Below are 24,240 nucleotides of genomic sequence, written 5' to 3'. Positions count from 1 at the left end.
TCCTGATTGTATGCTTTTGATCTAAAATCAAATTACTTGTCCATTCCAGCTAAAGCACGGTTCAATTACACTTTAACTCTGGATGCGACTCGTAAGACTCCCAACAACCGAGCTTACATCATCAAGCAGAAACAGAGAGCCCAAAATGGATCTATTATTGTTGACTTGAATGAACAAAAGTGCATTGGTGTTGATTTCTACATCGAGGTAAAGCTGAATACCTACAAACTAATCTGATGCAACTAGTAAAGGTTTACCTTGCTGAGGTCAACTCTTCATCTTTCCACCCTCTTTCAGTCCTGTCCCGAAGATGCTCTCAATCCGCTCAAAAATGAACTCAGATACACTTTTGATGGTTTTCCTTCTAAAACAAATCTCACACCAAGCATCTCCCAGCAGGCTAAAACAGCAACGTTTCATCCTGTGAGTAACTTCTAACCACAATTTAGCAATAGAATAATGGTCTTTATATTGCTTTTCTTTTGGTCTGACTTCTTTTTTTATAGTTGCTACATTTAAAAGGCTTTGCAGTTCCCAAATCATTCTGCATTTTTCTTTATTTTCCTAACATTGCATTTTCTTCCACAGATTAGCTTTCAAATCAGCTGTGGGGATGACAATAAGTGCGTAGATGACCTAAAAGTGGATTTTGATTTCACCAGGTAAAGGGAACAGATGTGAAGCCTTTCATGTGTGTCTGATGCACTTTTACTTACATTTGCTGAGATTACAAAACATTTGCTAATGCTCAAGATTGAAACTATTTGGGAAATCACATAACAGAAATAAACACAGTGCTATAATTATATATAATATAATATATATATATATATAATTATCACATTAAATGTCTATGGTAAATGAATATGTCGAAGGTATAGACACAACTAGAGGTGTGCCGATTCACAATTTAATCGATATATCGCTTTGTGAAAAAACACAAGAGCAATGGTGGAAGCTTGTTTATTAGGTTTAGCCACTGAATGTAAGATTTATTTCTCAGGAGGATAAAAGAAAGTTTCAGTAACACTAAAATAAATTACAACAACACTACCAACATGTGACAGCACCCTACACCATCCTGTGTGAGATGAAGAGAAGAAGCTGGTGGTTGTTCCTCCTAACCAGCCAACAATCGAAGAAGGGTTAAAAATACTTACCCGGAACTCCAGCGTCTTTCATAAACCTATGGGATTACTTTACTGTAAATGTGAGGCAGCAGCAGGGAGCCTTTAGTTATCTATAAGTGGTCAGTCTATGGAGGTAATGTGGTGTGTTTTCACTACAACCCCCCAAGGTGCTCAACAACACAATCAGTCATTCACACATTCACACCCTGGTGAGGATGAGCTAAGATGTAGCCACAGCTGCCCTGAGGCGCACTGACAGAGGCGAGACCGCAGAACACAGGCGCCACAGGTCCCACCGACCACCACCAGCAGGCAAGTCGGGTTAGGTGTCTTGCGCAAGGACACAGCAGCATTCTCTGCTCAAAGCCGAGATCGAACTTGCAAACTTGCGATGACTGGACAGTGCAAAACTACAGTGGGTGCGGAAAGTATTCAGACCCCAGTGAATTTTTCACTCATTGTTATATTGCAACCATTTGCTCAAATCAAATAAGTAATTTTTTTCCTCGTTAATGTACACACAGCACTCCCATATTGACAAAAAAATAAAACACAGAATTTTAGTAATTTCTGCAGATTTATTAAAAAATACAAACTGAACCATCATATGGCCCTAATTATTCAGACCCTTTGCTGTGACACACACCTCAGGTGCTTTCCACTTCTTCTGATCATCCTTGAAATGGTCCTACACCTTCAGTGGAGTCCAGCTGTGTTTGCTTCTACTGATTGGACTTGATTAGGAAAGCCACACACTTGTCTATATGAGACCTTACAGCTCACCATGCATGTCAGAGCAAATGAGAATCACGAGGTCAAAGGAACTGTCTGAAGAGCTCAAAGACAGAATTGTGGTAAGGCACGGATCTGGTCAAGGTTGCAAAAAATCTCTCAAACTGAGCTATCGAGGGAGAAGAGACTTGGTGAGAGAGGTAAAGAACGCAAATATCACTGTGGCTGAGCTCCAGAGATGCAGTCAGGAGATGGAGAAAGTTGTAGAAAATCAACCATCACTGCAGTCCTCCACCAGTCAGGGCTTTATGGCAGAGTGGCCCGTCGGAAGCCTCTTCTCAGAGCTCAGTGGGCTCAGGGTAAGAGGGGGGCCCTAAAGAGCAAGGGCAAAAGGAGAAATCCTGTTGTGGGGGGCCCATCTAATATTATCTCATCCCGGGCCCAAGCATAGTTGCCACTTCATGACCCTTGCTTAGGTTTGAGGTGCTCTTTCCAGCCGCACTCCATGACCTTCCTAGGCTGTGCCATCTCAGACAAAGTGATGGCAATGGTTTCTTAGAAGGTCGCCACAGTCACAGACTGGCTTCAACCTACTTTCCTAAAACAGCTCCAGTCCCTCCTCAGGTTCATCAACTTTTACCACCACTTCATTTACAACTACAACACTGTGGTGGCTCACAGCACCTCACCTCACCTCACCTCTCTGACCAGACCTCCCAACCAACCTCGACCATTTGTCTTGCCCCCAGAGGCCAAACAGCCTTTCTGACATGTCACCTGGCTCTTCACTTCTGCACCCATTCTGATCCATTTGGACCCTGCTTCAGAGTGGAGGTCGATGCTTCCGACATCAGCGTAGGGGCGATTCCTTTCCAGCATGACTTCAACGAGAGACTTCACCCCTACTGCTTCTTCTCAAGGAAGTTCACTCACACTCAGCATCACTATGGGGGTATTCCTTCGGGAGCAGTTGGCCATGAAGTGGGCACTGGAGGAGTGCTACTGGGTAATGGACACACCAAAGCCCTTCCTGATCTGGATGGACCACCGAGATCGGATCCACATCAAAAACACCAAGCAACTCAAACCCTGGCAGAACCTCCTCATCAAGCTCAGCTTGCACCAGTCGTGCATCATAGCTCTTTACCCGCTGCTGGGCAGACACCTGCTTCACAAACAGTTCAAAGGACTCACTCACCCATCCTTCATCACTCAGTCATTGTGTGTTTTTTACGCATGAGTTTCTGATCTATGTGATATGTATCAGTTCCCAGCCAAGCCTGACTCAAAGACACAAAGAACTAGCTTCCCAAGCCCACTGCTATAGCCCTTCCCTTCATGCCTTGTCACTGTTACTGCTCCTCTAAAACCCATCTTCCTCCAACTTTAACTGGTCCTCCTCTGCGTGTGGAATGCAACCAACCTGTTCCATGCTACACTTCGCCAAGTGAAGGTTATACTAAATCAGTGGGATTCTTTGGGAACAATTATCATTTCAATTGTATCCTCCCTCCCCTCCCCTTGGTGTTTGAAAGGCAAAAGCCTCTGCAACAACCCACACGTTTGTGTTTACATTCATTTGTTTTACGTTTCATTGTATAAGGGGAAACTATAGGTTGGTTTATGCTTGACGCGTTTGCGAGGTTCGCACGGCTCCACGCGGCAAAATTGCGTCATTTTAACAACCACGCTCCTCCACCTGGCCTCCGCAAGGCCCAAACTCTCCGCACCGCGCACCTAGGAGATTTTCTAACCACGCGGACGGTCGAACTCGGAAAAACATGGCTGACTGGCAAGAACTAGTTCGTAAATACAGACAGTTGTATGATTCAGCTCTCAAAGATCACAGTGATCAACATGTTGTTAATAATCCTTGGACAGAAATAGCTCGCACTGTCGGAAAAGACGAGGACGCAGTTAAAAAATGCAGGAAAAACATGAGGGACCGATATGTGAAGGCAAGGGAAAAGCGGTGATCCGGGTGGAAACAAAAACACTTCACCAATTCTAAGAGCTGAGTTGGCTCTCAACTTTCATGTTGTAAACAACAGTAATTTCTACTTCTACTATGGTGTAGTGTTGGATGAATGCAATAGAGCTCCATGCTGCCCCCTACAGTTTGGGAGAATATTGGCTCACCGCAGAAGCAAGCCGCATGAACCATAAATGCTGCAAGTTGTGAAGCGTGTTGCATCCGCGAGCCGCATCACCAAGTGGAAAGTAAATGCGTCAAGCACAAACCAAGCTTATCATTGAGTTGAGAGGTGGAATGGTGGCTGCAAAATCTGATACATAGCGTAAAAGACCTGGTTCTCAATGACCAAATGCAAATCCATCTCAGTAAAAGTTGCAATGTACCTTATAACTTGTTTGTCTTGCTTCTGTGGACATCCTTGTACATTACTCAATTGCCCTCTGATGAGGGTTCGCAACTAGCGGTAGCGGCTAGGTGCTTTTCTTCTTCCTCAGTGAGGAAATGTGAATTAAGGTTTCTGACGTGTTTCTGAAATTTTCAAGTAAAAAAAAAATACTTGGATATGCTGTGGCTCTTGTCCAGAACCCATTCCTTTCAGGTTTTATTGTGGGACTGAATTGTCTGGTCTGCACTCTGTCGAGTCATCCACTTGTTGCATTTGGCTAAAAGCCATGGCGACAAAAAGTAAGCACATGTGGGTGGCAACATGGATGTATTATTCATGTGAAAAAATTGAGTAAACAGGGATGTTAAGGAGGCACAAACTTTTTTTATCAAAAGTCTCTTGGGCTAATAAAATCTGACGAGTATTGTTCCCTTCCTACATGTCATTTCTGATTATTGAAGCAAAAATCACTGTGCCAGTCCATCTGGACAAAAGAAACACATTTAGATACATATTTATGCCCAAATTCTCAAAACTAATATATCTATGATGAAAGTGAGTAAAAACTTGCAGCAGTCCTTGCATGACTCTTAGTTTATCTTATTGTTCCTGTCTTAACGTTTCAGATCCTCAGAGGTTAAAGTTGGCATAGATGAGCTTTTAAACGTGACCGTCTCAGTGGACAACAGCGGGGAAAACTCTTACAACAGCCACATCATTCTCACATACCCAGTTGGACTCTCCTACAGGAAGTTCACATCTCTACAAGTGAGGAATCTAGACTGGTTGAGTTCATCTCTGATCCGAGGCTCCAGCCGGTCACTCATATGTTTTGTCTTTAAAACAGGGAAGAATTGAGTGTAACTCCTTGGACAGTGAAGATGGCGTCGTAAGAGGAAAGACAGACTGCAGTGTTGACAAACCTATTTTCAAAAGCAACTCTAAGGTTAGTTTGTTATGCTGCTGCTTCTCACTGCTGCTCAGACGGTGAGTCTAACAGGAAGTCGTCTCATCCTTCCCTTTTGTTTTCTTTCAGGCGATCTTCATCGTTTCTTATGGGTTCAATACCAGAACACCACTCAATGACAAGAGAACAATCTTTGTCACTGCAAATGCTACAAGGTAATGTTTGTCTGATTCTGTTGTTTTATACATTTATTTATTTTTAAACACATTTCAATGTGTGATTTAGTGATAATCAGCAGCATTCTTCAAGCAACGTCTATAAGAAGAAGGAGATTAATCTGAAGTTCAGCATTTTCATAACAATTGAAAGGTGGGTTGGTTTCCTACAGGTTTATAGTTTAATTGTTCACATTTAAGAGCTTAGAAACACCAAGGAGTGCTGGTTATCCAGCTTTTAATGATCCAAATACGAATAATTCATGTTGAAATTAGCTTTTTATTCACTGAATGTTGATTGTCCTTCCAGCTCTCTCAGCTATAGGAACTTCACGTTTGGAAAAAATGATCTGCAAAAACCGTTCGAACAACTAATAGAGGTAATGGATTACTTTTCATTATATCTGGGACCAGTATCACCTTCAGGTTTATCATCTAGTCTTCAGACCTTAAAGTGCATTTACCCAACCCCCAATCCTAATCTTCTCTCTCAGGTCACTAATAGTATCAGGCCTCTGAATTTCACCGAGGTAATAAAAGTTCCCGTAAAACTCGGAGACAAAGACATTTGGGTGGACATGGACAGCTTGCAGGTAAAACATGTATAAAACTGTCCCATAATATAAAATGCTAAGTAGAAACTGAAACGACGATAAAAAAGGGAAAGCAAAAAAAGAGAACATAACATACATTAGGAATCTATACTCAGATTACAGACTGTGATAGAACCGAAGACAAAGAACCCGTCGTCACAGATTTTGCTGCACAGATAAAGAAAACAAAAGCTGTGGTAAGAATAAACAACCTGTTGGAAACTATGATTAAAAATGAGAAGTACAATGATCTATGTTTGAGTTTGTCACCCGCAGGACTGCTCTGTAGCCAGGTGCAGAGTGTTCAGGTGCAAAAGGTTCATGGAAAAGAATGAGAAACGAACACATAAGATCTCTGCAAACCTCAGCTCAGGGTGGATAGAGCAGGTAATCAACATTTAGGTGATGATAATCAGTACCGGTTCTGACCAGATACCCCAATTAATACTTCAGACATAGTAAACATGGACTTAGTTATGCAGTAACAAAAAACTCACTCATATCTTTTGTCTTTCAGATTGGACTCCCATCTGCCAAACTGCTCTTGACCAGTATGGCCAGTCTAGAATACGATGCAAACCAGTACATCTTCTTCTCAACAGCCTCTAACTATGCTCCTCCTGTTTGCAAGGTGACTGCATCATTACCTAGTTTGTTTTAGAATAAAAAAGCTTTAGGTTGATTAAAAATGTCTCCATGTTTGTTAGATTGAGGCTGAGATTGAAGTGTTTCCTGAACCAGATTTCACCAAACAGATCATCGGAGGATCTCTGGGAGGCTTGTTGCTTCTCATTCTGCTCACCATTGTCCTGTATAAGGTGAGTCACAGCTTTGAGGTGACATAAACATTTTCATTCCAACTAGCTGCTCAGTTAAACAGCCAACAGGGACGGTGACTTAGTGATGAACCTTGACACACAGATATTTCTTCGTGATGATTTGGAGCAGGATAATTTTTGTCCGTCCGAAAGCCCGGTTCACACAGCAGTATAATTGTACCGATTCTTGACCCGATCCTCCTTTTCCGATAATTTCAGATGGGCCAGATTACAAGCCCAGAATCTAGACCGTCATTTGCCGAAGAAAAATTGGAATCTCCGCAGACTCGGGCAGTATTGTGGCTGGCCAATCACAGCGTGTTTATTTGGAAAAAAATTATGTATTTTCATCTTTCTCACTGCTGCTTCCACGATGTCTGGTGGATTGCCCCACCTATAGTGGCCCAATCACAATGCTCTATTGGTTTGGTGGGCCAATCACAGAACTCTGTTGGTAGGTGGGATGTTACTGAAAAAGCAAAAATGGTGATGACTTATTTGAGAAGGCTTTGGCATCAAATTTGGGCTATTTAGACTCTGGCTTTTCTTTCACTCAAGAGCAAATAGAAGTACCTTCGTTTATTTAGAAAAAGGAAGTATTTGCATCTTCTTTGATAGAGTATGGCGGACTGCGTCGCTGACTGACATCCATAGCAATGAGTACGTCATGTTGTTTGTTATCCATTTGCATGCAGAGACAGTTTGAAAGACAGCAATAAATTCCACCCCACGGCTGAGAGCCATCAATGAACCCTGGCCATATATATTCAGCAGGGACAGCAGTAGCTCAGGAGGTACAGCGGGTTGTCCAGTAATCAGAAGGCTGCAGGTTCAAACCCGGCTCTTACCAGAGAATGCTGCTGTTGTGTTCTTGGGCAAGACACTTAACCCGCCTTACCTGCTGGTAGTTTTCGGAGGGACCGGTGGCAACAGTGTTCAGCAGGCCTCGCCTCTGTCAGTGAGCCCAGGGACAGCTGTGGCAACATCATAGCTCATCCCCACCAGCGTGTGAATGTTTGTGTGAATGGGTGAATGACCAATTGTGTTGTGAAGCTCCTTGGGGAGTTGTAGAAACCTAAGCAGGCACTATACACATACGGGCTATATAGGATGGCTTGTCATTAGGGCTGCACAATATTAGGAAAACCTGCGATATGCGATAACAGTGATTAATATTGCGATGACGATATAACTTGTGATAAATAAAAACTTAACTCAGGAACTAAAATAATCAGAAACAAAGAAACAAAAAATGACAAAAAATTCATAAAAATGAGAAAAGTAAAAGATGTGATTAAAGGGGAAAAGAAAATGAACAAGAAAAGGCAATCAGTGGATCAGTGGCAAGAGCAGAAGAGCAGAACAAAGCTAACGCAGGTGTTTGCTAACCATCAGAATTAACTGCCGCCCGCCTCGGGGGCGGACATCTAACCTATGAGAACCCACCCAATTGGCCAAATGGGTGAAGAGCTTTATTTGATTTGTTAAAGAAAGCAACATGCTTTCATTTAATAGACAGAATGCATTATGTGTAGCAAACATTTGAGCTGACTTTTCATTGCGATATTTATCTGTTCTTTGTGATATGCATATTGCGCATGCTGATATCGTGATAACGATATATTTGCAATATATTGTGCAGCCCTACTTGTCTTGCTATCAGATTACTGTGATGGCTCCAAAGATAATTTGATCAGATTCTCCTGCTGTGTGTGGTGTGTTCAGAGAGATCTGGTCTGCTCAGAAGCATGTTGGTACTGCTTGGATCATGTCAGGTCTTTCAAACATGTTGCCTTTGTCCGATTTTTGAGGAAAAACAAGTGTCCCACCCGTTTATTGGGTCATGCAGCCAAACAAAGCCAGGTCACAGAAGTGAACGGCACACTCCTCCACCATGTTCATTTTCTACAATCTCACATTTGATCTAGCAAGATTTCTCATCTGACCAGACAATGTTGCATTTTAAATGAGTTAATGTGCAGTTTTTGCTGTGTTGCTGAAAACCACACACAGCAGGACCAAAATTGGTATATCTGTGATTTTTCATCAGAGTGTTTGGTCTTTCTGTTTTAGTCTTTCGACAATTAAAACATCCATCCATGTGATCTGGGCTTAAGTTGAAACCTAGTCTTAGCTCAACAACACGTCCAGCCTAATCACTGAAAAAAAAACACGCCTCTCTGAAAAGGTTTAAATCAAATTAAATCTTTATTTCTTTATTTATATCTTGCATGGCAATTCAATGTTCTATGAACACACAGGACCAGGTTAGAATAAATATGGGGTAAAAATGAGAAGACATCAGTAAAACATTCACACATGTCTCTGTGAAGGCTCTCAGTCATCCAGATCATTGTAGTCTAATGAGCTTTGAAAGAAAAGCGTCTGGACTTCTTTGAGTTGCTTGAAGACGTTTCACCTCTCATCCGAGAGGCTTCTTCAGTTATATGGTCAAATGGTGGAGAGTCCCAGATTTAAACCCAGTGGGAGTTTCCCCCCAAAGAGGGAACAAAAGACCCCCTGATGATCTTCAACATAAACACATGAGCCAAGGTGTGAGGGTGGGTGTGGGTCCTATTCAGCCAGAGTTTCGGGTGAGCTCATTGTGAAGCCTGGCCTCACTCTATCATGTGAATTCCTGAGGTCAGATGGCCCAGGATATGCATGGGCATTGAGGCATCTGGGAAGGGATCTCAAAACTGGATTATAGATGGCAGACAGTTGGTGTCGTAAACCACCACCTCTGTTCAAAGATGGTTGCTCACAGTGGACATAAATGGCTTCCTTTACTCCTCTTTCAAACCACCTATGTAGCGTTATGGATTTATGCTCTTTTATGAAAGAGAAACCATGCTACGTATTAATTCAGAATATTAATTTTAATAAATCAATAACCAAATTTTATATTGTTCAGAAGACTCAAAGGTTGTTTTCATCCATAAACTGCCGATAATATCTGAGTGTCTGTGTTTCAGTTCAATGAGGAAACAAGTTTGAAGGATTAAAAGTTTTAATTCTTCAAATTAAACTAATGATTTTGAAAATTGACAACCAGGAAATAACAATTACATTGGCAACTTTGTGGGACAATCTTTTAACAGTTTATATGCTGTTCTTGTTCAAATAGACCTTCTGGTGAATTTATGAAGATTGAGAATGTTGTGACATGAATGCGTGTGTGAGTCTGATTTTGCTTCAAGAAGAAACAGGTGTCTGAGTGAAGTGATGGTTTGGATAAACTTAGGTCTTATCAGAGAACTGCATCAAACGCTAAAAACCGTGCTCTGTCTCACCGAACTCTTGTGGACCCTCTTTCGGATCCGGGCCGTGGAGGATGTTGTGGTTCATCCAGATGACACCGGCGGCTGACAGGAGACATAGGTGTCGAACGGAACCGGTCCAGAGTTGCCCTCGGTACACGTGGATGGTAGAGCGTTTTATCGATGCGCTTTCTTAAGTTAATTCACTCAGAAATCAAAAGACTCGGTAATGAGTCTTCGTTAGAAGTCGCGATTCAGCTATTCTGCCTGGCTTGGCAGAAACAGCGTGAAAGGGGGGAAGAACGAGCCAACAGGCTCTGCCCCCCCTTTGGTTTTCAGGTCTGTTCTCTCTCGTTGTCCAACACGAACTGAACTCAAAAGACTGAAAACTTACCAAAAACCTTTCTCTTCTCAAAGCAAAACATGTGCGTCATCAAATGTGTCTGGAGTTTACTGTGGGCAAGATGTGTGTGGGTGTATGTGAATGTTTGTGTGCTTGAGTGTGAAGGTCAGTACCACACATTCAACATTATCTACTTAAGTGTGGATTCATTAATCCATTATAATTACCCCAAAGCATACTAGTCATTCATTTGATTAAACACATTTATAATGAGCAAAATGATAATGGTTATTTTAACATTAAAATCAAGAAAAAGAAGTTTAAACTTTATGTTTTGACTTGGTCTGGGTACAACTCATGTAAACACATCTTCTGGTAGACTGCAGGTGGCAGATGTTATGGTTTCCTCCCAGACTCGCTGGCGTTCAGGTCTTAATCTGTGGGTGAAAGTTCTCCGCGACCCAGCTTTGACACAGCTGAGTCCAACACCACCATTGTGACAGAAAACCCATATTTCCTCACGTTACACCTCTCTGTCCAAAATGTGAACGTTGGCATCCTTGAAAGAGTGACCTTTGTCCTTTAGATGCAAATGAACTGCTGAGTCCTGTCCCGTGGAGGTGGCTCTTCTATGTTGTGCCATGCGCTTGTGAAGTGGCTGTTTGGTTTCTCCGATGTAGAGGTCTGGGCATTCCTCGCTGCACTGTACAGCATACACCACATTGTTCAGTTTGTTTTTAAGAGTTTTGTCTTTCGGGTGAACCAGCGCACTGAGAACTGTGTGTCCAAGCTTCTCACGTGCAGCTGCCCTACTACATGCCCACTCGACCCCATTCCGACTAAGCTGCTCCAAGCTATTGCTCCTACAGTAGCCGCAGCAGTCACACATGTGATCAACGCTTCACTGACATCTGGTACATTTCCCACCCCTCTCAAGCATGCTCAGGTTAAACCGCTGCTAAAAAAACCATCTCTTCCTCCAAATCATGTGGCAAACTACACACCTATCTCTCTCCTCCCTTTTCTGTCCAAAATCATTGAAAGGGTGGCTTTCAAGCAGATCAAAGAATCAGAGATTCAGAGAGAATGTTATTGCCAGCGCTCCAGCGAGTCAGAGCATTGGAACTTGGGGGGGGGGGGGGGGGGGGGGGGGGTGCTGGGACCCTGGTTTCCTCAGCGGGAGCAGCCTATGTGGCGCTCGGCCAACTGAATCCACAGGTGGGAGGGAGGTCATGGGAAAGCACAGAGCACAGTGAGTGCCTCCATCTTGATGACCTCGATGCAGAGACCGCAATCTGAAGGCGGTAGGTAGGGTTTTCACAGCATTTGTCTGCATTCCTTCCATCGTGGGGTTTTTTGCACGCAACTCCAAGGCTGCTTATGGCATCAGATTGGATAACAGGACTTTGTTTGGGTCAGGCAGAGATAATTTTCCTCTCTGCCTTAAAGTCTGTATTGATCATTCAAGTCCTCCAGTGAAGCCAATATGGTGATTAAACATCTCCACACCGTGCGGTGACCCTCTCCAAGATGACATCCATTTTGCGCACTAACACCTGTAACGCAGCTAAGACATTGTCCAGCTTGCGATTCACCTCGAGTAACGTCCCAGTCTGTGAGGTCTCCGCCCGGACGGTGCCGTCCATGGGTGCGGGTCGCCCTCAAATCACTCCCGTCATCCCAATTTTTCGGAAAACCAGATATCCTCCCACTCCAATCAGAAGAAATCCAGTGATCACCAGGCCAAATATCCACATATCTTCGACGTCCTCAATGGACAGCTGAGAGAGACAGATGACATTCCACTTCTTCCAGGAAGAGCATGTATCCCGCTGCGTGTGTCCCGTGAGGGCAAGCGTGAGCCCCCTCCTCCATTCTCATCGTAGAAAAAATCTTATCAATTGCGTTGAATGACCAATTAATTAAATCCATTTCTGAAAAATAGTGATTTCCAGAGGAAATGCAGAGAAGCGCTCTGTAGGCAGACGGGACAAAAAGAGCCTTGGGGAAAAGATAAGATAAGGGAGCAAAGCAGAAACGACTGTGCTCTGTGAGTGCCAGAAGAAGAAAGCCATCACAGAATACCTCTCTCAAAACTGTCTGCTTGACCCTTACCAATCTGGGTTCAAAAAGGGCCACGCCACTGAAACTGCTCTGTTAGCAGTGACGGAATCCTTAAAAGAAGCTAGAGCGACTGCCAAATCCTCAGTGCTTATCCTGCTCGACTTATTGGCTGCATTTGACACTGTCAACCATGGCTTCCTTTTGTCCACACTCTCTAGCATGGACATCACAGAGAAAGCATATGCCTGGTTTGAATCGTACCTCACAGGACGATCATTCAGTGTATCTTGGCTTGGACAATGCTCTACCGTGCACCATCTTGCCACAAGAGTCCCCCAGGGCTCTGCACTAGGACCTCTTCTCTTTGCCATATACACCACCTCACTGGGTGAGATCATTCGATCACATGGCTTCTCCTACCATTGCTATGCAGACGATACCCAACTCTGTCATTTCCACCGGACGACCACACTGTCTCTGCACGAATATCAAACTGTCTCTCTGACATATCAAAATGGATGAAATCCCACCATCTCCAACGCAACCTCTCTAAAACTGAATTACTTGTCATCCCAGCAACACCAACCATACAGCACAATATCTCAATCCAAAATGACTTCCTATCTCTGGCTCCTTCAAAGACAGTTCAAAATCTGGGTGTTGTGATTGATGAACACCTGACCTTTAAAGATCATGTTTCCTCTGTTGCTCGTTCATGCCGCTTTGCGCTGTATAACATACGAAAGATCAGACCATACCTAACACAACATGCCACCCAGCTCCTGGTGCAATCTACTATAATCTCCCACCTCGATTACTGCAATGCCCTTCTAACTGGTCTTCCAGGCTGTACTGTGAGACCTCTTCAAATGGTCCAGAACGCGGCGGCGAATCTGGTCTTCAATCAGCCAAAAAGAGCACACGTCACCCCTCTGTTCATGGAGCTCCACTGGCTACCGCTAGCAGCACGCATCAAATTCAAATTGCTAACACTAGCATACAAAGTCCGAGATGGTACGGCTCCCATCTACCTGAATCCTTTTGCAAAGGCTTACGTCTCGGCCCGGCCGCTCCGGTCATCACAGGATCGTCGGCTAGCAGTGCCTACACCACACTCAAGACAATCCAGACTCTTCTCATGCATCATTCCACAAATGTGGAATGACCTACCAAGCACTACCAGAACAGGGGCTTCCTTTTCGATTTTCAAGAAACTCCTGAAGACCCTGCTCTTCAGAAAGCATCTTCTAAACTAGCACCCTCCCTGCACCTGTCCCCCTCTCTACTATCCACTCCCTGTTCCCTCCTCTCCATGATTCATCATGCTGCCTCACTGCCACCTACAACTGACTGGAAATTGTTTGTTGTTGTTGTTGTTAGCCTCAAGTGCACCATCCCTGTACCCCCCCACCCCCCGTCCACTCCTTTGTTCCCTCCTCGCAATGATTGATGTCAAGTTGTTGTTAGCCTCAAGGGCAACATGCCGATTATCACTTGTAAGTCGCTTTGGACAAAAGTGTCTGCTGAATACATAAACATAAACATTTGTTGCACTGCTCTTTTTATTCTGTAATTTTAGCCTTTATGTGATTTAGTAGTACTTTTTTTTACCTGTACCGTCAATCAGTTCATGTTTGTGAAAAGCAACTAGTTCTGAATATTTTACCTGGTAAAAGAAAGGTTAAAAATAAACAAACATAATTTAATGTATTTTTTCATTGTTTTTCTGTTGCTTTACTTTGCAAATGCTCATTAATCTTTCTCTGTCCACAGGCTGGATTTTTCAAGAGCAAATACAACAAAAAAATGGCCACAAATGCAGAAGAGGCTGAACCAGCGAATGCCTGAGGTTCACCCACAGATGGAAAACAAAGAACACACACACACACACACACACACACACACACACACACACACACACACACACACACACACACACACACACACACACACACACACACACACACACACACTCCACCTTTTCTTTGATCTTTCCATGTTATCACTGCTGTGCTGATGATTTGCAGTTAGACATTCCCTTCTCTACTGTCAGTATTTACAGGCCTGTTCCTCTGATGTTGGACCGCTTCCAGGATTTCACACTGCAGTTTTATGGTCTAATGTCGAGTGGCAGTGCGAAGATAAAGGATCTAGACATCTGGTTTGACCCAGTACCTTCTTTTCATTCACACCTCAAGTAGGTAAATAAAATTAGACGTTTTTAAGCTCAGGAAACTTGCTAGAATCCAGTCATTGAGAACACTGAAGTCCTGAAACATGCATTTGTCTCATCTCGGTTGGACTATTTTAATGATCTTTTCTCTGGTTGGCCTCAGAAAAGTGTTACAATTGGTTCTGAATGCGGCTGGCCACATTCTTACAGAAAAAAAAACCTCCTGTGGTAAAATATCTTTCCTTGTCCAGCTCAGGTGACTACAAGGTCTATATAGCCAACCTTCATTCCTATATTCTGACTGGGGACTTGACGTCTCAGGACTGTCAACAATTTCAAATAGTAGACAAGCATTCTTCTTTTGAGGTTTTTAAAATAAAACTAGAGACCTTTGTGTTTTCTTGATCTTTCAGCAGCTGAGTGGGTACTTAGATATAATTTTTACTTTCATAGATATTTTAGCAATGCTGTTATTTGGATGTTTTTATTTGTATTGTTTTTTTATCACTGTTTTTACCTGCCTTATTTCATATGTTCAGCATTTTGTAAAAAAGGGCAATACAAATAAAGTTTTAATAATTTAGTGTGTCTCTTTTATTCTCATCATAAATAATTTCAAATAGATATTTTCAGATATTTTGAAAATACCACATCTTCCCAACTCGAGTAGAAGTATTACTGAGAACATGCTGAAACTGAGTACCTATGCCTAGTACATTGACCTGTAGAGGTTAGGTACAAAAGAAGAAAAAGACAAATGTTTGTTTTGCATTTATTTCTTTATTTTAACATTCAATAAGTTTCATCTAATAGCAGGTCCTACTCAAGATATGACCTTTCAGCTTGAGAAAAAATCACATTATAACACAAAATGATCTCAAATGTATCATCAGCATGAACATCTTAAAAAAAAATTACAGACTTCATGAGGGCCGACTTGACAATTCTCTAGAGGTCTGTGCAGTCTGCCATTTTTACAGGTGAGAGTGGGTTCAGTCTGTGACAGTTCATTGGACAAATGTCCAAGGGTCTGAAAGGCATGGGGGATGTTATACTGCCTGAAAAGTTGTTCAGCCTAATGCTTTTCAGGGTGTGTCTGCGATGATGTTACTCTTGAGAGGGATATCTTAACAGCAGTGTGCTATTGTCTGCATGCAGTTAAACCACAGAGTCAACTAATGTTTAAATGTGTCTTATCTATTTGTCCCAGAACACCAATCAAAAAAGTTTCATGCTACAGACTGAAGGGGCGAGTGCTGCAACGCCTCCAACATTTCCTCTAGAAGTGCCATTTGGGTTCTACAGAATGGGAGTCATTTAGTTATTCTGAATGGGGAAAGCACGATGGATCGGACCATTAATGTGATTTTATTCTGGTCTGGTAAGAAAAGTTTAGGTCTCTTTGCTTTTTAATATTATCTAATCAGATTTTTTGTTTTGCACCATCAAATTTAATCCAGCAACTTGTCAGAACCATGAGGAAATCAAGATAGTCAATAAGTGGATCTTTCAAGAGCTATTGTGTTTGCTCCTCCAATATGGAAACAGCAGCCAAAGACTTTATTTTTTAAAACATCTCATAGTCACACTGTGGCACTAATGTTACAGTTGAGCAAAATACTTAAATATGCTTAAAGGCAGTACAGGATTTTGTTCTTTAGAGACATTTCCCACTCTGCAGTCATCATAGTGAGGTTTTCTGCACCTCGTCTTCATTCACCATGTCCTTAGACTTAAAAGCATGTTTTCATGTAGCTGTAAGTTTACTGTAAGATTAATCTGTTGTGATGCGATTTTTTTTAGAATATTTTTCTTAATTGATAGTAAAAAAGTTACAGCAGCCATTTAGGAAACAAAGTAGAAGTATAATGCAACTAAATAGTTTAGAAAAAAAAACGTAAGATGTTTAAAAATACGATGAGGCTTCAAATTTTGCTGCCATGGTAATCATGCCAAGTTCTTAAGTAAAACACATTTGGAATCACATTTAGATGAAAACTTAGGTTAGAACATCTCTGTAAAAAAGTAAAAAAAAACATTTAAGTTTTGGAAATTTTTAATTACTGTGATGGGAATAACCTGAAGACCTGGAAATTCAGCCAAACACAGCAGTAAAACATTAAAGAATGTTTATTTTTTATTTAAAATGTGGGCAAATGAGGGAATCGCAGAATAATCTGCTGATAGGAAAACTGACAGAGCAGCATATGCTGCAATGACAGGGAGAGGGAGCGGGACTGTCTCAGTGCCAGCTATGGGACGGTCTGTGGATTAAGCGCCTATCCTCAAAAAGAGAAACAACTAGTACAGCCCACAGAAGTTCATGAATCCAAAATCCAATGTCAGAGTGGAGGTACAGGCAAAGTCATACACAGGCAGGCAGAAGTCAGCAATACCGATCAGGGGGTTGAGCAGGAATCAGTAATCACAGTTCAGAGCCAAGGTTGGGGTCCAGATGACAGATGGGCAATAGAATCTGTGAGGGGCAAGGCAGACAAAATCCATGGACAGAAAACATGGTCAAAAGTCAAAAGGCTTGGTTGTAAATATTGCTGAAGTCTCTACTGGCAAAAGGCTGCCAATAATCTGGCAGGGAGACAGAGCCTGAGCTTTGCTTAAAAGGAGGAGTGAACAGGTGCTGCAAGGAGACAATTAGGCAGGGCTCAGGTGAACTGTGTGAAGCTGATTAACAGGAGGGTTGCCACCCGCCATTTAACCGGAAAGGAAGAAGAAGAAGAATGATTAACAGGAGGACTGGTAGAAAGGAAAAAAACAAACATGACAGGCATGGCCGAACAAGGTGGAATCATTACAATTACTGCATCTATGTCAAAGTGGGTAATAATAGTTTTCACTAATAGAATGGTGCACAAGAGATATTTCTGCATCCCTCTTCCCCTAAAAACGTTGTATAATAGAAATTGGGATATGTTTTTTTTTATCTCACAGTGTTAACAGCTGCTCTTTGCTTTAATATTGATCCTGCTGCTTGGAAGTCTTTCAGTGACTCTGCTGGGGGTTTTGGCTACCAGGTGGTGCAACGGCAATTGAGGTGAGTCATTGTTGTGTAAAATGTTGTGCAACAGGTGCCATGACTTTGAAATTTACATTTATTCTTTTTAACAGTACCTCAGCTTGTGAAACTAATGATTTAGCAACAGGAACAAAAATGTGCTCCCCAATGTAAGATAACATCCATGCCTCTTTAGTCTACCGCGCCAAAACCTTTGGTTTTGCTTCCTCAGTTTGCTCATCAGTGCCCCACTTGAGCAGCACTCGAGTAACGGAAGGGGAGTAGTATTTGAATGTACCACCGAGAAATGCCAAGAGTTACTTCTGTCAGGTAGGAATAATCTTATTACTAACAAAACTTTTTTTTCCATTTTAACAAGCCCCTAAAAGGCTCATCTGGCTAATCCTAAACCCAACTCGTTAACAGTCACACCTAAAATGCCAAAAATAAAATGCATACGTGAAATAAAGTAGCCATGGTTCTAATAAGCAAAATATAATAATAACGTCCATAATTATTGAGAGGTTTAGATTCAACAGAGAAAGTTTCACAGTCGTAGAGAGTGGTTTAGTGTGTGTGGTCATCACTTTGAAAGATCATTTTACTTTATTAATAATAATAATCCATAATCCATATATAGCACCCTTTAGGACACTCAGAGATGCTTGAATGAATTTAGTTTCTTTGTTTTTAACATTTTCACAGAAGAAAAAACTCCAGTCAACATGTCTCTTGGTTTGGCGATGGCAAGTGATCCCATGACCCAAAACACTTTGGTGAGATTTTTAAAATGAAACATCTCAAAAATGTTATTTTGCAGATAGTGAAAATTTTCAGAAACATCAAAATAATAAAACCTAAAAAATACTTTTCAGGCATGTGGTCCAACTATTCCTAAAGACTGCAAAAGTATCACCATGTACAAGGGTTTGTGCTTTGAGATAGATCCTCAGAACAGATTTGGAAACTCTTATCCGCCTTCCACGGAAGGTAATAGAATTATATCTGCAGGATTATTCAAGATGGTTCATTGAAGAGTTCACCATAAAAAACATACAGGCAGTAAAAGATGGCTTAGACATTTATTTTATTTAAACTCTGTTTTCTTTTCAACAGAGTGTCAAAACATGGCTGATATCGCGTTTCTTCTGGATGCCTCTGGCAGTGTGGCCGCAGAAGATTTTATTAAAATGAAGACCTTTGTGAAAAATCTAATTAGTTCATTCCTGAGAAGAGAGACAGAAGCCACAAAGGTGCTCAAATACACACACAGTTCAAATAGACACACTCTAGACATTAAGATTGATTTTTTTTTTCCATTTTCTTGCAGTTTTCCGTCACACAGTTTTCATCAAAAACTACAATTCATTATTATTTTGATACATTTCCGTCAGGAAACTGGAAATATCACATTGATAATTTAAAACAAATTATTGGAGCAACAGCAACAGCTGCAGCTATCAAAAAAGTTGTGTAAGTACCTCTGTAACCTCAACGTAATACATGCTTTCAGGATAATTTATTAAAGTTACAGTCCCGTGACATTTGTTCTCTGCATTTGACCTATCACCTGGGGGAGCAGTGAACTGCAGCTGTGGCTGCAATCTGGAACTATTTGGTGGTTTAACCCCCCAATCCAACTCTGTAATGCTGAGTCACAAGAGGAGAGGCCTTTTTTAAAAAAAGTCCTTGGTTTGACCCAACCAGGATTTGAACCCCAATCTCCCAGGGCAGACACTCATGCCACTAGGCTACAGACCTGGTTGTTATGATTTATGAATTTACGAAACAATCTAAATAAATATAACCTTTGGTATACATTAAATGATAATGTTAAAGATAAGTTTTGCAGCCACTGTGCTTCTAAACCATAGAGAACATAATAGAACAAAAACAGCTCTGGATTTCTACAGGAACCATTAGATTGCGGCTGGCTTGGAAAGTTCCCTCAGGGTGAAGGCAGTCCCAAATTTAAATGATTTAATATATTTTCATATTGCTGAATATATTCAAGAACAATTTAAAAATAAAATGTAAATAGTCAAATGCCAAACATGAAATCCTCCTCGAGCAAGCTGCACTGATGCTTATGCCCTATGTCAAGCATCTGTCACCATCATTCCCTTAAAGTTAATTTATACTTCTCCATCAGCTCCACGAGGAAGAGACTCGCACAAATGGATGGAGACGTTTTGCCTTCAGACTTCCCCGTCTCCTGGGGAGTGTTGCAAAGCAATTCCCTGCCAGGACAACAGAGGGTGTAGCGCTGTTCTCTGGTATCCTGTCATGTATCCGGTCCACGATAGTGTGTTTATATTGTGTTTTTTGTATTTAAGAGACTTTTTAAACGCAGACAAAATTGTCCCTCATCTTCCTCCACCTCTTCATGCACTTGCCACATCTAAACCCACGTTTCCCGTCATTTCCGTCCACAAATAAAATGCTTGCTCCGTATCTTTTCACTCCTCCAGTCACGCGAGAATAAAACGTTCACATTTTCAGAGTTTTTCCGTGAGGTATTCTTCAAGCTGCTCCGTGTCTGCTGCTCTATATCCTCTGATCTCTTTATGTTTTTGAGTGCGCAAAGGCGGCACTGTAGACGACAGCGTCATCCTGACCAATCACAAACTTGCATTCTCCATCTCGACGGACGAATGTTTAGAAAAGAGTGCTCCTTCCATCCTTGCAAGCCTGTCGGAGAGCCCTCGAAAGGATGGGTTATCGCGTTCCGTGCGTCCGTCCAAACGCAGATGGAGAAGTATAAACTAGGCTTAAGCACCACCCAGAATCCTGACATGCTCCCACCAGGAAAATAAACCGTCACCTTCTCTGAAGGGAGTGGTGCACGGTTAAAACAATCTTGAAGCAATCAGCCGTAACGAGGAGCCCACTTTGTTCAACACATTTCAACTAAACAATATGTAAAAGTTTCCAAAAGGAATGCATCCATGCCTTTCTCTCTTGTAATTGTACTTCTTCTAGCAATATGTTCTTTCGTTCCTTATGTTACAATCCTTACTAGTAAAAATATACTGACAAGTATTCAAAAATCTTTTGACAGGAGTGATGTCTTCTCACCAGACAGGGGTTCCAGGCTAAAGGTGAAAAAGATTTTGATAGTCATTACAGACGGACAGTCTACTGACAGCGACCTAGACAAAGCGATACAATTAGCTGACAATAAAGACATTGCTCGATTTTCTGTTGGGGTAAGATACATCTAACTAATTTAATGGGTTATTTGTGTTTTAGTCTATTTTGGCATGACTAAAGATTTTAGGTATGAACTGACTTGCATTCTTTTTACACCTCTAGGTGGGAGAAGCATTTACAAGCCTTGATGCAATAAAAGAACTCAAACTGATTGCATCTCAACCGTCTGAAAACTTTATGTTTCAAGTTGAAAACTTTGAAGCGCTTGAAAAAATTCAAGGGAACTTGCAAGACAGAATTTTTTCTATTGAAGGTATAGATGTCATCTTGCAATTTCAAATTAAAAGCACAATGAAATCATTACCAGACATATATGGTGGAGTAGATCCTCAGTCATTCAGGGCATGTTAAGAGGGTAGAACTCCAAAAAACTACTGTTTTAAAGATAATGTTTTGTCATAATCGGCTACTTGAGTTTTTCATGGAGGCTCAACATGAAACTAGTCTCCTACACCTATCTCCTGCATTTGCTTCTGAAAGAAAACCATCCATCCATCCATACATTTTAATCCGCTTATCCAGAGTCGGGTCGCGGGGGCAGTAGCCTAAGGTGAGAGGCACAGACTTTCCTCTCCCCAGCCACTTGGGCCAGCTCCTCCGGGGGAATCCCAAAGCGTTCCCTGGCCAGGTGAGAGACATAGTACCTCCACCGTGTCCTGGGTTTACCTTTAGGTCTCCTCCTGGTTGGACATGCCCGGAAAACCTCACCAGGGAGGTGTCCAGGAGGCATCCTGACCAGATGCCCGAGCCACCTCAACTGGCTCCTCTCGATGTGGAGGAGCAGCGGGTCTACTCCGAGCCCCTCCTGAATGACCGAGCTTCTCACCCTATCTCTAAGGGAGAGCCCAGCCACTCTTCGGAGAAAACTAATTTTGGTCACTTGTATCCGCGATCTCGTTCTTTCGGTCACTACTCAAAGCTCATGACCATAGGTGAGGGTAGGAACGTAGATCGACTGGTAAATCGAGAGCTTCGCCTTCTGACTCAGCTCTCTCTTCACCACGGCAGACCGGTACAATGCCCGCATCATTGCAGATGCAGCACCAGTCCGCCTATCGATCTCACGCTCCAGTTTTCCCTCACTCGTGAACAAGACTCCGAGGTACATAAACTCTTCCACTTGGGGCAGGACCTCATCCCTGACCCGGAGAAGGCATTCTACTCTTTTCTGAAAGAAAACAGATGGAGAAATTCTAGGATCAGAAAAGCCAGACGGATCAACTTCACACTGTCACTTAACATTCATGGACACACCCATCTTGACTCTCAATGGAGAAGGCTGTTGCTGGTTTAGCCTCCAGGAATCAGAAGACAGCATCCTGACTAAAAGCTAACCCTTAGCATTAGCAACTCCACTACAAAGGAAAACTCTTCCAGACTATCCACGTTGCAGAGCAACGAGTGATAGAGAAATGTTGCTGTTAGCCAATTGGGAAAGGGCCTAAGTATTTCGGTGATGCCATATTAGATGCTATGTTTCTGTAACCCTTATTTGTTGATAGGTGCCGGCTCTCGGGGGTACATGGAAGACGGGCTACAGTTGTGATTTGTAATCCTCTTTTTTGCCGAACAGCAGGACAGAACCAAAAACTCCTAGCCTAGTAAACTAGACCAAATTCTTGCTTTGCAAAGTTTGGTCTAGGCATGCTCCATTGGAACCTCAGCAGCTCCTACCAGGACTGTGGCTAACCAATCACAGCTCTCTAGAGGGGTTTCAAACACATAATGAGCTGTGATTGGTCCATAATGGTGGGCCAATCATAGTGCTTTATCTGCTTAGTGAACAAATCACAGAGCTTTATCTGCTTTGTGGGCCAATCAGGGCACTCTATATGCCTGGTGGGTGGGATGATGCAACAGAGTGAAACAAGAGTATGTCACATTCATTGTCCAGTAGCATGCGGAGATCATTTGAAAGACAACGGTAGAACCCGCCCCACAGCCGAGAGCCGTCAATGGAGCATGGCCAGACTAAATAATACATTTATTTAGTCTGGCTTGCCAGGCTAAAAAACTCCCACACCGCAGCGCGCCGCTGCTTCCTTAGCTACCTCTTTCTCCCTCTCTCTCCGCCTGTCTTCTCCTCAATCACCAGCAGGTGGTGTAAACAGATCAGTCTCTTCTTTTAATACAGAACTCAAATATACATAAACACAAAAATTACTGTACTGCCCAAAATAATGAAATGCCCAGCACATCAATTATATAAACTTCAAATAAAGATTACAGTTGACCACCACTGCAAAAAATGTCCTCCTTTCAAATAATAATTGCACTGTCAACCCCAAATAACCTCAACCAACAGTGGTTGAACCACTATGCCAAAAGTGCATTAATGACAACCATGAGCAATCATAACATAGTATATTTACTACATGTGCAGCTGAAACATAACCAACAACACAGGACAAAAACAGACTCAACTAGTCCGTTAAGTAATGAAGTCCCTGAGTTTACCGGGAAGTCTAACATGTCGGCCACTTCGTGAAGTGACTGGTGCCGAACTGTGTGATGGTGTAACTGTGTGATCGTGTGCAGGGGAAACATCAGACTCTGCAACACCCGATCCCGAAGGAACAGGAGATGTGGGTGCGTCAGAGAGTCTAGGGGACGATGCAGGACCACGTACATGAGGCATCTGAACAGAATCCACAGGAGAGTCGTTCTCAGTCCCCTGAGGCACATTCGGAGGGGTTGGCGGTCAAAAAGGCCAAGCTCCTGACAGAGCTGTGAGGCTAGATGTAGTCGTACTGAGTAGACCCAGTTCAGGTATGGGTGTAGGTGGATGCGACTGAAGAGATTCATGCGATTGCTCGGTTCCTTTGTACGCTTTCAGTCTATTGTGATGCACCACCCACTTACGTGACTGGTCATTTCCAGGCTACGTATCTCATAAGTGACCCCTGGAAATCCATCCTTCTCCATCCGTCGGCAAATGATGAATGGACCCTTCCATCTGGGAGCAAGCTTGTTCATCTGCTGTGCCAGATCATCCAAAAGAACAAGATCACCAGATGCTAATGGATGACACACAGTCTTTCTGTCATAGTAGTGTTTCTGATGTTCCTTACTTGAAGCAGAGTTTTCATCCACATTCCGAAAAGCATGTGATAAGCGAGCTGAAAGTCTATTAGCATAAGCAGCTGGTGTACCCGGCGTGACAGTGGTCACCGCAGGTCCACAGTCCAACAGAACATTCACAGGAAAAAGGGGCTCTCTGCCATGCACCAGAAAGAAAGGAGAAAAACCAGTGCTGGAATGAACACTGGAGTTATAAGCCATTTCAAACTGTGTCAGATACTGGTCCCATTCACTTCCTTCCTGTGCAATGAATTTAGAAAGCTGGTCTTTCAAAGTTCGGTTTAGTCTCTCAACCATATCATCCGACTAGGCATGGTATGGTGACGTCTGAGTTTTCG

The 24,240-nt window shown here is 42.5% G+C and overlaps 2 protein-coding genes across 4 annotated transcripts in view; both read left to right on the top strand.

Annotated features, from left to right (window-relative positions):
• LOC107387976 (integrin alpha-M) overlaps window positions 1-15,940 on the top strand; it is a 26,664-nt gene extending 10,724 nt beyond the window's left edge. The window contains exons 17-32 of one of the 2 annotated variants that reach the window (XM_054749187.2): window positions 50-207; window positions 298-423; window positions 589-662; window positions 4,849-4,990; window positions 5,070-5,168; window positions 5,259-5,344; window positions 5,415-5,498; window positions 5,655-5,724; window positions 5,839-5,937; window positions 6,054-6,134; window positions 6,214-6,324; window positions 6,455-6,568; window positions 6,645-6,755; window positions 14,196-14,271; window positions 14,476-14,623; window positions 15,806-15,940. In XM_054749187.2, the coding sequence (XP_054605162.2) occupies window positions 50-207; window positions 298-423; window positions 589-662; window positions 4,849-4,990; window positions 5,070-5,168; window positions 5,259-5,344; window positions 5,415-5,498; window positions 5,655-5,724; window positions 5,839-5,937; window positions 6,054-6,134; window positions 6,214-6,324; window positions 6,455-6,568; window positions 6,645-6,755; window positions 14,196-14,270 (1,430 nt within the window). In that variant the 3' untranslated portion in view covers window position 14,271; window positions 14,476-14,623; window positions 15,806-15,940. Of the gene's footprint in view, window positions 1-49; window positions 208-297; window positions 424-588; window positions 663-4,848; window positions 4,991-5,069; window positions 5,169-5,258; window positions 5,345-5,414; window positions 5,499-5,654; window positions 5,725-5,838; window positions 5,938-6,053; window positions 6,135-6,213; window positions 6,325-6,454; window positions 6,569-6,644; window positions 6,756-14,195; window positions 14,624-15,805 lie in introns of both variants that reach the window. The other variant, XM_015963279.3, reaches the window with a different exon arrangement.
• LOC107387974 (integrin alpha-M) overlaps window positions 15,370-24,240 on the top strand; it is a 25,361-nt gene continuing 16,490 nt past the window's right edge. Inside the window, exons 1-9 of one of the 2 annotated variants that reach the window (XM_070545588.1) lie at window positions 15,370-15,976; window positions 17,545-17,647; window positions 17,841-17,938; window positions 18,314-18,384; window positions 18,484-18,598; window positions 18,725-18,861; window positions 18,939-19,081; window positions 20,670-20,817; window positions 20,924-21,074. In XM_070545588.1, coding sequence (XP_070401689.1) covers window positions 15,940-15,976; window positions 17,545-17,647; window positions 17,841-17,938; window positions 18,314-18,384; window positions 18,484-18,598; window positions 18,725-18,861; window positions 18,939-19,081; window positions 20,670-20,817; window positions 20,924-21,074 — 1,003 coding nt within the window. In that variant the 5' untranslated portion in view covers window positions 15,370-15,939. The other variant, XM_070545589.1, reaches the window with a different exon arrangement.

Source organism: Nothobranchius furzeri, chromosome 16, assembly GCF_043380555.1.
Source record: "Nothobranchius furzeri strain GRZ-AD chromosome 16, NfurGRZ-RIMD1, whole genome shotgun sequence".
NCBI classification, from domain to species: domain Eukaryota; kingdom Metazoa; phylum Chordata; class Actinopteri; order Cyprinodontiformes; family Nothobranchiidae; genus Nothobranchius; species Nothobranchius furzeri.
Note: the sequence above shows the minus strand (reverse complement) of the source record. Positions and strands in the feature narration are given on the sequence as shown.